This window comes from Lissotriton vulgaris, chromosome 2_1 (genome assembly GCF_964263255.1).
Source record: "Lissotriton vulgaris chromosome 2_1, aLisVul1.2, whole genome shotgun sequence".
NCBI lineage: Eukaryota > Metazoa > Chordata > Amphibia > Caudata > Salamandridae > Lissotriton > Lissotriton vulgaris.
In genome coordinates, this window is record NC_141687.1 from 1465723619 (window position 1) to 1465738281 (window position 14663).

General features: G+C 44.8%; 1 protein-coding gene across 1 annotated transcript in view; it reads left to right on the forward strand.

The window, feature by feature from the left end:
• Positions 1-14663, forward strand: part of LOC147732761 (uncharacterized) — a 503177-nt gene that overhangs the window by 435435 nt on the left and 53079 nt on the right. Inside the window, exon 9 of the mRNA XM_086957325.1 lies at positions 8205-8312. Within this exon, the coding sequence (XP_086813451.1) occupies positions 8205-8312 (108 nt within the window). The remainder of the gene's footprint in view (positions 1-8204; positions 8313-14663) is intronic.

A 14663-nucleotide genomic window follows, 5' to 3' on the forward strand; every position in this document is an offset into this window, starting at 1 on the left:
CGTGTATTTTTGTCTAGGGAGCAACCAGTACATCCCTTGTCTGGCTATGAACGCTAATTGGAACGTTTTCAGATCAGCAAGGTTGAGCCCGCCCAGTTTTTTCCCCAGCCTTAGCTTGCGGAGTCCTATTTTAGCTTTTTTCCCTCTCCATATAAATTTGTTGATCATTAGGTCTATTTTCTTGTGGAAGTCCTCTGTCAGGGGCAGGGGAAGCATGTTTGCCAGATACTTGATTATAGGTGTTACCATCACTTTGATGGTGTCTATTCGACCCCACCATGTGATGAACTTGGGTGACCATGTGTCTAGTAGTTCTTTTATCTTTCTCAGCGTGAGCGTCTCGTTCAGTTCTAGTGTGCCTCTTAGGCTTCTTTTAAATGGGATGCCCAGGTATTTGACAGCCTTTGGTTGCCAAGCTAGTCCTAAGTTACCTATTACTTCCTTGGTTGTGTGTATGTTGAGTGGCATACAATCCGATTTGTCCTTATTGAGTTTGTAGCCTGAGTGTTTGGCATATGTTTCTATTGTACTCATGAGTGCTGGTATGGAGTGGGATGGGTCGTTTTTTAATATTAGTAGATCGTCTGCGTAGGCGGTGATCTTGGCTGTTGTGTTGTTTATTGTTATCCCTGTGATGTCTCTGTTTGCTAGGGTGTCTGTGATCAGAGGTTCTAGTGCTAGTAGAATGAGTAGCAGGGATAGTGGGCATCCCTGTCTCGTTCCTCTCTCGAGTTCAAAAGGGGCCGATGACCCGCTGTTTATGGCTATTTTCGCTATTGGCTTTTTGTATAACGCCATGACTTTCTTTGTGTACTCGTCCCCTACGTTGTACGCTTGCAAGCAATTCTCGAGGAAGTGCCAGGAAACCCTGTCAGACGCCTTTTCAGGCGTCTAGTGTTATTGCAACAGCCGGGTGGAGTGAGTTAGAGGAGTGTTCTATCACTTGACCCTACTTGTGTGTTTCCGATTAGCTGGGGTAATATCCTGTTTAGTCTAGTGGCTAGTACTTTTGCGTATATTTTGCAGTCAAAGTTGATTAGCTATATGGGGCGGTAGTTTTTGGGCCATTGCGGGTCCTTACCCTCTTTTGGAATGACAATTATGTCGGCTTGTGCCATTGTTTCTGTTATTGTCCCCTCCTCTGCGCAGTAGTTGAAAGATTTTGTCACGACTGGAATAAGAAGTTCTTTGAACTTTTTGTAAAAGGGTGCTGTGTAGCCGTCTGGTCCTGGTGCTTTGTTGTCTTTTAGTGATTTCATGGCTATTGCTATCTCAATCTCTTTGACGTCTTGGCCTAGTATTTTCACTTCCTCTTCCAGTAACTTGGGTAGGTTGAGTCTTTTTAAGTAGTCTATCGTGCCTGCCGTGTCAATTTTGCCGTCTCTTGTGTATAGCTCTTTGTAGAACTTCCTGAAAGTTTGTAGGATTTCTTTGTGGCTTGCGTGTGGTCTGTGATGTTGGATATGCTGTGCTGTCTCTGCTTGCGTTTGAGGTATTTTATCAAGAAAACAGTGGTTCCTGTGGTTAGTAAATGTACGGTAATGGATCAGTACATAGCATAATAGCAATCACAGTAGTAGAGGGATTTAAGAAGGGATGTCAGAAGGAGAAGCAAGGCTCATAATACCAAGTTTTTATAAAATCATAGTCTTTGTATTTCAAAAGAAGGAATTTTCATCATTTATATACATTGCACACACATAGTATTCAGGAAAAGTGCAAAGTGTCCCATGTGTTTTGTGAGAACCAAAGAGCAGTTCAGTGACAGTAAGTGAATATATACAGGTTTCTACTGGGGATATTTACAAGGAAAAAGAAAAGTGACCATGAACAACAAAATAAACAATAATTAGACAGTGGCTATCTACAGTCATAGGCACTGTTTGTATGGTTCATTTCCATGTGGCATCAACGGCGTTTCGACCCGGAAGGTGAGGGGTCTCGTCAGGACCAATCGTTGTGGGACATCTTAAGGTGTGCTTGATGTTCAAGAAAAACAACCCATGCGTGAATTAGGAGCGTTAAAGTTACTTACAGTGGACCCGGCCCGGTACACTGTGGGTGGTAATCTGAAGGATGGATAGAGGTTGTGGGTCTCAGCCCGCAGGGGGCTATTTCGATTTATGGCGACCAATCTCGGCGGAATGGTAAATCGAGCCGAGTGGTGTTCCTCCAGGAAAATGCCTGTGATTCTGAACAGCAGCGCGCGATCGCGTCTCTCAGTCTGTCTTGGTCCGTCTGAGAACTCGGATAAAGGATATGTTTATTCCTGGTCAGATCGCATTCTGCATATTGTCTTGTGCTGGCGCATGTTGTTGATTCTGTTCTTGAACTCTCTATTGATCATTTGTTTGTTCTTTGGTTTACAGTACTGTTGGAGGTCGATACGTTGCTTTGTTTGAGGTAGATATGTTGCTTGTTGTGCTCCCATCATGTTATTTCCTTATATTGAGCTGCTCTTTTTTGTGCTTCCTGTGAGTCTATTCTGCTGCGTTGTCTTGTGACGCTCTTCTTTTTGATGATGTAGTCGCCGTTTTCATTTCTTGTGGTTCGGTTGTTGTCAGGTAACGCAATAGTTCTGTTGGGTCATCGAAGATTATCGTTGTTCCGTTGTTGTTTATTCTGAACCTTGCCGGGCCGACAAAAGAGTAGGTGATTTTTTTTCGGAGGTTGTCTCTCTGCGTCAGGAAGTCCTTTCTGATGTCTACTGTAGTTTTAGAGTAGTCTTGCGTTAAGATGATCTTACAGCCGCCCCATTGCAGGTTCGGGTTTTTCCTCGCTACTCCGAAGATGGCTTCTGTTTGGTGTGAACGTAAGGGTTTGCATATTATTGGTCTTGGTGTTTGTCTATTGCCTTGTTTGTACGCAGGTACCCTGTATACTTTGTCCTGCTTGAAACGGTTTTCGAACTTTAGATTTATTATTTTTGGGATGAGGTCTTGTAGTATGGCAACGCAGGAACCCGCTTTGTCTTCTTCTCCTTCTGGTATGCCAAGAATTCTTATGTTCCCCTTTCTCTGCCGGTCTTCGAAGTCAGCTGCTTGTTTTTGTAGGTCTGTTGTTGCTTTAGCAATATTTCCCATTGTCTTGCTCGCTAGGTGGGATTTGTCTTCTATATCACTCACTCTCTGCTCGACTGTAGATAGTCTGTTATTAACCGTGTGGATGTCTGCTCTACATGCCACTAGAGTTGTATGGCATCAGTAGTTTTTTTGGTTGATTTGGCCAAATCGTGGACTTCGGCGAGTTTTTTGAGTATACTGTCTAGCGTGCTGCTGATGTCCGCTTTCTGTTTGAAGGGAGACTCTGGTGTTCCCTCAGCTTTCGGCTTTTTTTGTTGTTGTGTCGCCTTTCCATCACTCCCTGCCATTTTGCTCAGCCCTCTTTTGTTTTGTAAGAGCTCAAATCTTTTTTCGTTGCCAAGTGGTGGTGATGGTGTAGTTTTCTTATCTTGACTGCTAGCGCACCCTGCGTTTTGTGTCGGGTATGTTTTTTGTGCATGCGCTTCTTAATTTGCAGCCGCTTCCTGCCTTTGATGTTTCTTTGGGAGTTTTTTGGTCACTGTCTATCTTTCGTCCTTTCTCCGTCTTGCTTGCAGCAGCGACTCTTTGTGGTTTGTTCAAAATTTGTGTTGTGGTTGCGCTTCCGTACTTTATGATGTTTCTTCACTGCGATGTGTTCATCTGATTGTTTAGAGGCACTTTGGCATGGTGGCTTGTTTGTCTTTATTGTCTTTTTCTCTGTGCTGGGGCAGGATTGTTTCTTGTTCCTTGTTTCGGTTTCGGATGGCGGAGCGGTGCCGGGTAGGCAGTCAGGCCAGGGGTTTGCTTATTGTATGGCATCAGTAGTTTTTTTGGTTGATTTGGCCAAATCGTGGACTTCGGCGAGTTTTTTGAGTATACTGTCTAGCGTGCTGCTGATGTCCGCTTTCTGTTTGAAGGGAGACTCTGGTGTTCCCTCAGCTTTCGGCTTTTTTTGTTGTTGTGTCGCCTTTCCATCACTCCATGCCATTTTGCTCAGCCCTCTTTTGTTTTGTAAGAGCTCAAATCTTTTTTCGTTGCCAAGTGGTGGTGATGGTGTAGTTTTCTTATCTTGACTGCTAGCGCACCCTGCGTTTTGTGTCGGGTATGTTTTTGTGCATGCGCTTCTTAATTTGCAGCCGCTTCCTGCCTTTGATGTTTCTTTGGGAGTTTTTTGGTCACTGTCTATCTTTCGTCCTTTCTCCGTCTTGCTTGCAGCAGCGACTCTTTGTGGTTTGTTCAAAATTTGTGTTGTGGTTGCGCTTCCGTACTTTATGATGTTTCTTCACTGCGATGTGTTCATCTGATTGTTTAGAGGCACTTTGGCATGGTGGCTTGTTTGTCTTTATTGTCTTTTTCTCTGTGCTGGGGCAGGATTGTTTCTTGTTCCTTGTTTCGGTTTCGGATGGCGGAGCGGTGCCGGGTAGGCAGTCAGGCCAGGGGTTTGCTTATTGTGGCTGGGCGGTCTTGACTATATTGGACTGCTACTGTGGCGTCCTTGTTTCACCCTTGTTCACTACTGGACTTTTAGCCCCCTTGGTCACTGCCTTTGAGCTCATGCGGCACTGGTCACACTCTGCATACTGGCTACGCGATCTTCACCTTGCTCTTACTCTGTTTTCCTAAGATGGACGCCTCCTTGTCTGTGGTTTTGTTTTGTTTCTATGGCTGCTTTCCTATGATGGCCTCTCTTTTGGTGGTAGGTTGGATTTATGATTCAGCTTGGTTAACTCCGGTATGGCCGGTCTCGTTGCGGCCGAGCGACTACACTGCCTCCCAAAGGTGATTGAGGGTCCGAGGCGCTGGAGTAGCTCGCATGCCTTTCCTTCGCTCTTATTTTACTTGTGGTGCTCGCGTTTGCTCCCCTTAGATGGCCGCCCCTCTTTGTTGCGGTTTCGTTTTTGTTTTCCGCGCTTTCCTCTAATATGTCCTGTTGTGGCTGAGCGGCTTCACTGCCTCCCACCGATATGTCGGGTGGCCCGGGGCGTATGTGTTGCTCGCTTGCACGTTTGTCTTTTCGCTCACTTTTGCCTTCTCTTGGTCTGCGCGTCTAGCGTGGTGTGATCGCCTCCTATGCCCGTGGTTGCCTTCCCAAGATGGCCGTTCTTTGTTGCCACGGTTTACTTTTTATGAATCCCCCTTGGTAGTGGCTAGTGGTGTACAGATGGGTTGTCGGCACTGTCGCTTTTCCAGTACGTAAATTGGTTGTCGCTAGGGTCACTGGATTAGATTTACTCCCCCGATCTTAGCCCTCCGCTCCCTCGCACTCTATTTCTTGGTTATTATGTTGTTTCTAAAGATGGCCGCCCCCGTTAAGAGTTAGTTTCACTTTCGTCACCGCGCTCTATGCCCCAGCTGGTGTCTGGTGTCTGCTTCTTTTCGCAAGTCTTTGACTCAGGGGGGTCCGCTTTCTTTCCTTCGCGGGCACGCAGGCACTAACCTTGTTTTTCCTGTGTGCTCCTGCGGTGCGACCTTTCTTCCACTGTGATTTGTCGTTCAGTGGTTTCTCTAGACCGCCGCCGCCATCTTGTTTTAGTCCGCTACTGCTGGGAGGGTGCTTTCCTGATTTTCCTCCGTTTTGGTTTTGGGTTAGGGCTGTCTGCGCGCTGTTCTTCCCGTACTGTGCCAGACAGGTTCCGGTTGTGATTGTGCGATTTGGTTTTTGGGATGGCTCGTAGTTTTGCACCGATTTTCTTGGTTTAGTCCCGGGGTGCTGTAGAGCTCCGGACTTAGTCGGGTCCTCTCATTGCCATCCAAGAAACGCCCCTCAAGAAGCGCTGGTATGACCTCTGAAAAGCCAAGGAGAAAGGGACTGACCGGCTCAAGCAAGCCAATCAAACAGGTGGCGGAACATCCACTGCGCCAGAACCAACTGATATAAGCCCACTGGGGCGGTAATTGAAAGCAGTAATGAGAAACATGTTTCTTACTGTGTTATATTTTATATTGTCTAAATTGAAATCGTTCAGTATCTATGTACCAATTGGTCTATGTGATAATATAATATGCATTTGTGAGTGCTTATTGGTTCGATCATGCTAAAGGTATTTCATTTGTAAGTTTATGGACAATAAGTCACCGCTCCAAAATGGGTACCAATTTGCAAAACTCCTGATGTGGTGTAGTAGTCCTACCTATATTTTTGTAATGTGATGTGAGCACTATATGTATTGTGGATTTACAAACATTCACTGACCCGTGAGAAAGGAGCAGCTATTCCGAAACGCGTCAGGCGTTTTTGCCATTGAGAAAATAAATATCTGAATAACACGCTTATGGATTTGGATTTGGCCTTCTTTATGGAATCACTGGGGAAATTGACCATATATATATATATTCACTAAAATAACAAAGGTTAAAGTTGAGGTATATGTTAGTAAGGTTGTAGGATTTTAACTTTAACTAAAAAACATCCTTCGAAATTTCCTGAAAAAAGGAAGATTATTGTGGAGTTTAGACACAGGTTTTCCAATATTTATAAAACAAATCTTTAAAAAACACTGAAATTGACCATTTATACATAACTGATATAAGTATAACTTTCACCGTCATAGATTTCAGAATTCATCAATACTGTGCGCGATAATAAGCTGTGCATCATATCAGTTCAAGTTCAAATTTAAAAATAAGTTCCTCAAGACTTCCTTCTATGTTCAATCAACAGCACTGAACCAAAAGTTCAGAAAATGAAGTAGCACATTGCAAACGGAACAATTCACCCTTAACTTCTTATTTTTACCTCATAAAAGAGAGCCATCTGATTTTTTTTCCGCACAGATAGTTTCAGTTGACATTTTATAACAAGCATTTACACAGCCATGGAATTGGTAAGTGTCTGTAAGCCACACTGTGATAGACACTGATAAAAAGGTCTGGTCACAATATCAGTCTCAAAATAGTAATGTCACTATACTGTGCTTCATATGCTACACCCAAGAGAGGGATGGTAGTCCTCTCTTAACTATGTGGAGAAGTGTGGCTCAATGGTTAGAGCGGCATACCCTGATGCATAGGTCTGGCCCGGGACCAGGGTTCAATTCCCTCCTCGGCGGGTCTTGGGCTCAATTTCCTCGGACCTGATAATTCTCGCCTCGGTGCCTATTCTAATCATGTGTCCCACTCTGCAACTCTGGGCAATAGCTTGCTTAATCTGCACAACGGCCCCAACAGCGCTGGGATGCCTGGCTTCACCTTGGGGGTGCCCAGGAGTGGACATTTCACAGGGAAAAGCCAGGAAGGGTTCCACAGCGGTATGCGTTACAGCGCCAGGACACCCCAGTTGGGATATTAGTGTGCTTTACAAGTACAAATTACATTTACATTACTATGGGGCCTTGCTTGCTATGCCCCTAGAGTTTCAGAACATGTCCTGAACCTTGCATAGAACATACCCAGGCCTCTGTGCACATGCTTAAATTAGTGTGATGCTAGAACCAAAAGTACAAATCAGGATACTAGATTCAAACGCAGTCAAGGGCTGTGGAACACACCTGAATACAATGCAGAGGATATTTCTGTCCAAACTGTCTAAGACATCAGGACACCTGACACAAAAAGGACCCGCAGATGGGAAAGAAAAAGACAGATTGAAGCAGCGATGTTGGAGTCAGGTTTGTAACTGAGCCAGATGAAAGCTTTTAGGAATAAAAAAGCATTGCTTTCTGTATAGATTACATGTACAATATAACAAAAAGTATGATGATTAAGTGCACTTTTCAGATCTAAAATTGTCACTCATGCATTTAAGTGGAACCATTTCCTAGGAAGCAAAATCTTACACTGAATGGTCATTAGCATGACATGAGTTGACCCACTTGTGATACTCAAAGTCTCAAAAGAATGGCTGAAGTGCCCAATTTCACATAAACGATAGGCCGAAGGGTGGTCTGGCAAAATCCACTATCTGCATATTTGAAGCAATAGGTCATACTGTCAAGCCAAACCTAACCACTGATATAAGGAAATGTGAAGAATACTCTGGCACATACGAAGGTCTTAATGCCAGATTAAACAGTAGTAGAGATTGCACTAGTTACACACATATCAGCTCTATAGAATTGATTCACTTCCTAATCATTGTAGCATCTAACTCTTTTATATTACTTTTTTTTATATGTGGATGAATATGAAAAAATCTAAATGTATAAACATAGTTTTCCCATTTTATTTTTATTTTTATAACAGCACCTGAGAGTATACCACCAGTTGCATCAATGGGTATTAATGAAGAGGGAGAAACGTATCCAATTGGCAGCCAAGACTATCAGAGAAGTGAAAACGGTGCAAGTACAGGTGAGTAGCTATATAGGTAGCCTTCTAAGAAGGTGTTTGGAGACATTTGTAATAATTGCAATGGAGTAATCAGTGAAGAATGACTCTTACCGCTTTCTGTGGAAATCCTGATGTAACTCAGGTTTTCTGAAGATTTCTGCTATGATCAGCATCTGTGCTGGTAACCTTTATTTGCCAGAGCACATGTAAAATTTTGTTAAGGTGAGCAGTGGTACCCGAGCGTTTAAGAACAGATCATATTTTAGGGACTCTAAAAATGTGCTGCCTCCAAGAGATTGGAGGATCAAGGGAACGCAATGGAATGGGTAAACAGCTGTGCAGAAGACAACTCATGACTCCCTGGCTAGTACGCAGCTGGTGCTGGCATGGCTTAGCATCTATATATTTGAAATGCAGAAACTGAGCTTGACACTACTATCAGAAACAGCACTAAACATCAACTCTTTGACATTTTGGATAAGATGCTTTAAGGTAATTTAGGTTTTGATGGATATTTTTTTACTGCAGATTCCTCACCTTATGAATATTTCCCAGGTATCAGACTGGATCTGGAAACTTTTCAACAGTACCTCTGCATGCCTGTAGATGGCATCAGGCGGCTGCCTGCTGATGTCGTCTGGCCCAGAAGTGATGTTGGGGGCAGCATTTAAGTGTCTTCCATCCATGGTGATGTTAGTTTGTTTCTTTTCCTACCATAAAACTCAAACTCAGAACTACCCTCATTCCTATGTCGGGACAAATTTCTCTCTAAAGATTTCGAATATACCAGTATGTATAAGAAATATCACCTCCTTAGGCCACAGGATTCAGCTCTGAGGCTCTGTCACAAACCAATGTCAGGTGCAGATCCCCATCGGGTATGCATTTGATGCTTCGGTCAGAACACAACTCCAAGGCCTATTGTGAATGTTCATCGATGAACCCGAAGGCCATATGGGACTGTGAGGTGAAGCTTTACACTGTCAAATATAAAAAAACACCACACCGTGACTGGTCGAGGTCGAAAAGAAGGTCCCATTCCAGTTCCAAAAGTTGTTCTTGCGGCATGTTATCGTTGTAATCTATGTCATTGTGTAAGCCTAAAAATAAGCATAAGTCCATGCAGACTCTTCCCACCACTTTCAAAATCCCGAAAAGGCTCAAAGGCACCAACAAGCCTCTCATTCTTGCTTCCGCACTCATTCACCCTCGAAGTCATGTCTGACCCTCAAACCAAGGGAGGTTTGATTTTCAGGCCCATTTGCGACTCCACAGTAAAGAAGGAATTATGTTATGTTATGTTATGTTATTATTGTCTTGTATAGCGCACGGCTACTCAAAGAGTGTCCCGGCGCTTTATTGCAAACCTGTATCACAACATAACGGAAGAAAAAACAGAAAAGTGGGGAGATCCCTAACTAACAGTGTAAACTGATATCTACAAAGTAAAAAGCCAGGTTTTAAGGCCCTTCCTAAACGCCAGTAGATTGGAGGTACTACGCAGTGTCACTGGCAGAGTATTCCAAAGTTGCGGAGCCAACAGTCTGAAAGATCGACCTCCTATGCGTGCCCTTTTAATGCGAGGGACCACGGCAAGAAACAAAGACCCCGACCTCAGGGACCTAGCAGGATGGTAAAAAGCTAGCCTTTTTTGAAGATACTTTGCTCCTGAAGCATGTAGAGCTTTATGGGCCAAGGTCAGGGCCTTGAAGACTATCCGCTTCCGGATAGGGAGCCAATGGAGGGACTGCAGGAGGCCCGAGGTTCTAGCACGGCCGGGTAATCCAAAAATGGCCCGTGCTGCCGAGTTCTGGACCACCTGCAGTCGTTGCAGTAGATACTCCGGCAGTCCGAGATAGAGGATATTCGAATAATCCATTCTCGAACCGATTATAGCCTGAACCATTATCTTCCTATGTTCCTCCGGTAGTATAGGAAGAAACTTGCGGAGCATCCGGAGAAGCCCGAAGCAGGTGCCAAGAATCTGGGATCGCAGCGTCGGGCCATTATCGATCTTAATCCCCAGGTTCTTGGCCAACTGGGAGGAGCCTGCAGGAGGAAACCTATTTGCAGGCCACCATTCCTGCCAGTCTGGGTCCGATCTGCAGCCGAAGAAAAGTACCTCCGATTTATCCGAGTTGCACTTGAGGCTGTTAAGCTGGAACCAATTAAAAACAGCCCCAAGGTAACCCCGGATACTCTTTCCATCAAAATCCGCTCCTTTCCCGCAAGTAAAGAGGAGCTGGGTATCATCGGCATAGGAAACGATCTGGGCCCCGAAAGTCTCCGCTAGTGCCGCCAAAGGGGTCATAAAGATGTTGAAAAGAGTCGGGCTCAACACTGAGCCCTGAGGGACTCCAACACCCAATGACGGCATCTCGGCGGAGCTAGAGGAGGCCCAGACCGTTTGTCGACGGCCGACTAAGAATGAACGAAACCAGCTGAACACCATCCCCCTCAGACCGATCTCATAAAGTCTGGCGAGGAGACCCTCGTGGGGGACGGTGTCAAAGGCCGCCGACAGATCGAGCATCACAAGCATCGCTTTGCCTCCTGAATCCAGCACCTCCTTAATTGCGAATTGATGCTGCTTTTTTTTGGCCCCCTACTAGCTCCCTCTGACACGCATCTCGTTCTAGGGGACGACAAGCACCACCTACTGAAATCCCACTGGTGGGTTTTCGCTCAGCATCAGCTGAAACCACTGAACCTGCTGTGGGTTGCCCCCTGCTTCAGTACCAGCATTGTAACCTGCTCTGGACTCCTGAGTATCAACACCGGTGTCTGAAAGAAAAGGCATAATCAATTGTGATCTCATCTAAACTGATCTAGATTCAACTTCAACCCAGGCTGAGCCCTGATTCCACCGGGCTGCAGCCTTAAGGCAATCCAGCAGCCTCTGACACATTGTTCTTACCCCATGGAAGGGCTCAAACTGTCCACAATGTTTTTGGGACCAACTCGGACAATGATCAATATTGTAAGGAAACAAGCTTTTTGCAGGTTTCCACTCACTTTTTACCCCCATTTGGACTGCTAGCTGCGTGTTTTTTTTTCAGCTCTGAGAGTGCACTGAGATCTGTCAACCAGACCTTTGTTCCTGTGTTCTAACCCCTAACAAAAGATATGTTGAATTGCCTATACCCAATTGGCAACGCCTGACTTATTTATAAGTCCCTACTATATAGTACCCTAGGCATGTCAAGCCGAGTATCCATATAGGGCTACAGCACTATTTGTGCCACCCTCATGTGACAAAGGACAAAATGGCTGCCAGCCTCCCACTGCAGATTGGAAGGGCAGTGTGTACAGTGCTAGTTTGACTTTGCCTCTAAAGCCAATGGCAAAGCCCCCACATTCCTTAAGATTATATGTAAGTCTCCCCTGAGGAACACCCATAGAGTCCTATGGAAGTGATGTCTATTTTGTTAAGTTAAACATATATTGCTCATATGTCTTAACAGCAACAGTTCGAAATTGTTGTTTAGCTGTGGAAAGTTATTAGCCCCATTGGCAAGTACAGGTTTTACCAGTTGGCTCTCCAACCCTATTGACTCCTAAATTAGATTACCTAACTGGTCTGTCCAAGGTATCAAATTATTCGTGACATAAAATGCAATTTAATGGTCAAGTTGACATGTATGGCACTTTTAAAGTTTGGCAACTTTAGATAGTTGCCATTTCTGCATTCAGGTAGTCCAGTGACTTCACATAGGCTTTAACACACAGACAGATCTGCCAACCTAGAGAGAAGTGTGAATTACTCCCAGGCCAGCAGCAGAGGCTTTTGCCACGCTGGAAGCTGAGACCCCCTCCCACAGGATAGCTGCCCAGGGTATTAGCTCAAAAGGTGTGATTCAAAGGTGAAGCTGCTTTTGAAAGGCAGCTGTGACAACACTCTCTGGCAGGATGCCTTTTGTCTCCTTAGAGTAGAGACAGGGTTGTGGAAGGTAAACTCGCCCTAAACTGGTTTTACTGTGGGCATGTAGCCAACTGGTATCCACACCATTAAGGTGGGCTGTCAATCTCCGTATGACCAAGGAAGTGTCTTGAAACAGGGCAAGAATTTAGCACTCTCGGATAGTTAGATACCACACATCACAGGAACTTCATCACTAGGTAGGAAGGGACGGGTAGCCCATTGGTTAATGCCCATGTGGTCCCCTCAAGCCACTTTCCTGGGATAAATAAGGCACCCTGCTTAGTAGCACTCAATAGATTTTGAAGAAGGATGAGAAGAAGACCACTTTGCGCCCATTGGAAGCACAGAAAGAGAGGCTGCGACACCAGAGCTACTGAACCTGCTGTACTTTGGGCTAGTGAAGATTGGACCCTGTTCTGCGTGCCTGGCTCAGGGAAAAGTTGATTCCCAGCCCCAGTCTGGAGCAGTGACTCCGAGGTCAGTTGGCTGACCTCCCTTACCAGCACAGGGGACATTAAAGCTTGAAGAGCCCAAGTCACATCTCTGTAGCCACTGCAGAAGTTTTGTAGCTACTGGATGCGGATGCAAACATGGGCGGAATGCTGAAGCAATGTCAAACATTCACCTCCAGTACAGAGATCTGGGCCTAAATCCATCTTGTTTTTGCACACCATGCCATTCCATTTTAGACCCAACCATATGCAAATTAGTCTTGACCCTGCTCGTCATGGGAACAGTCCAGCCCTGCAAGTATGTAGTGAGCAAAAGAGTGATGAATTTATCCCAGATCTCTTGACTGAGCCGAATATTTGATTCATTCAGCATTCCGTCCATCATTTGCTGAGCAGCACTTTTTGCCCTAAGTGGGATGGGTATGCCCAGATGTGGGTTCCTTGCTTGCTGTGCCGCTGGATTTAAGCTAGCCTGGCTGATGATGGGTGTTACCCCGAAACCGGTCCCCGAATGCTTGTTTCTGATCCAGTATATCAATGAGAGGAACCCAGTCGCTTTTTGGTTCTGCTACTTATTTTTATTTGAGCAGACTTTTCACCCTACGATATTTAATTTGTGGGTGTTCAAGTTGATTTTTAACCAAAGTTGCAAGTTACTTCACTTGGATCAATAGGTCAATTAGTCCGAGGGTTTGCTTTATCAAACACAGACACCAAGTTGTTATATACATATTCGACAATTAAAATTCAAACAAACAAAATAGAAAAATTTTACACATATTATACAAAGAATTGAGGTTGAACCCTAATAACAATTTTTACCACCAGACCGTTATTGTATAACTTGTATATGATTTGGGCCTGGTTGCGCAGGGGCACACGTATTTCATAAACATTAAAAAAAATTCCAACGTTCTATTAATCGCCCTTTGCGCATTAAATGTTCATATGCTGGAGTGAACAAACAAAATATAAGTAAGCCGACGCGTTTCCGAGCCCGTGTCTTGTTCGCCAGGCTTTTCTTCAGGGCTTTTGTTAGTTGGGTACCTATATAAAAACAACAGAGAACACTTTTCAGAATGGGACCTTACCCTTACATCAATTATGTGTTTTACTGTCATTGTCGCTGAATGTTACCTTTACCAGCTGTGGGTTAGGTTTATCTTGCTCGGAACTCCTGGACTACAGGTGGTTCTGCAGGAGTAAGAGGCACTTATTATCTCTCTAGTCCGTGTTTATACAACCAGCTAATTGTCACAGTAATTCGAGTTGCAGCAGGACTTACGTTTGCTTAAAGTCTTCGTTATGTTGTGGTTGAGGAGTCTGTTTTTCTTTTTAATATCGTTCCTTTGTGCGGCAGGGGCAGGGTCTGTATTGACAATAAGGTGGGAAGATTCCTAAATTATATAATCCTGCGTTTTGTGGGACTAATCTGATCCAGAGCATACTCGGCTTGGCAGCTCAGGCCGGACTCTTCCCATGAGGAGCAGAGTCAAGACTATTTTCATATGGCTGGGTCCAAACTGGGGGGGGGGGGGGTAGTGAGCAAAAGAACGATGGATTTAACGCAGATCTCTTGACTGGGGGGTTAATGTTTTATTCATTCAGCATTCCGCCCATCATTTGTTGGCACTACCATATGCCAAGCACCCTAAGGGCAATTCAGAAATAGCCAAATAGTGCTCCTGTGGCTGCTGGACTCATAAGTGATGGTTGTGAGCGGATTCCAAAGAGAGCATCACTGGCACAAGTGAAAATAGAATACATCGCAAAACGGCACTGGGCCAGTGGCAGTTATTTCCTTAAATTCTGCTACCGCCTCAGACTGGCCCATCCTAATTCCATGCATGCTCTAATCTGGGTCGAACTCAAGCAATCTGGACAGAGATAATCATACAGACAACTTCTTGAAACCAAACTGGGGGATTTCGCATTAACTGAAGCCTAGAGTAAACAACATTCTCAGCAGGTCTTCAAGAAATTGGCATCCTCCGTGGC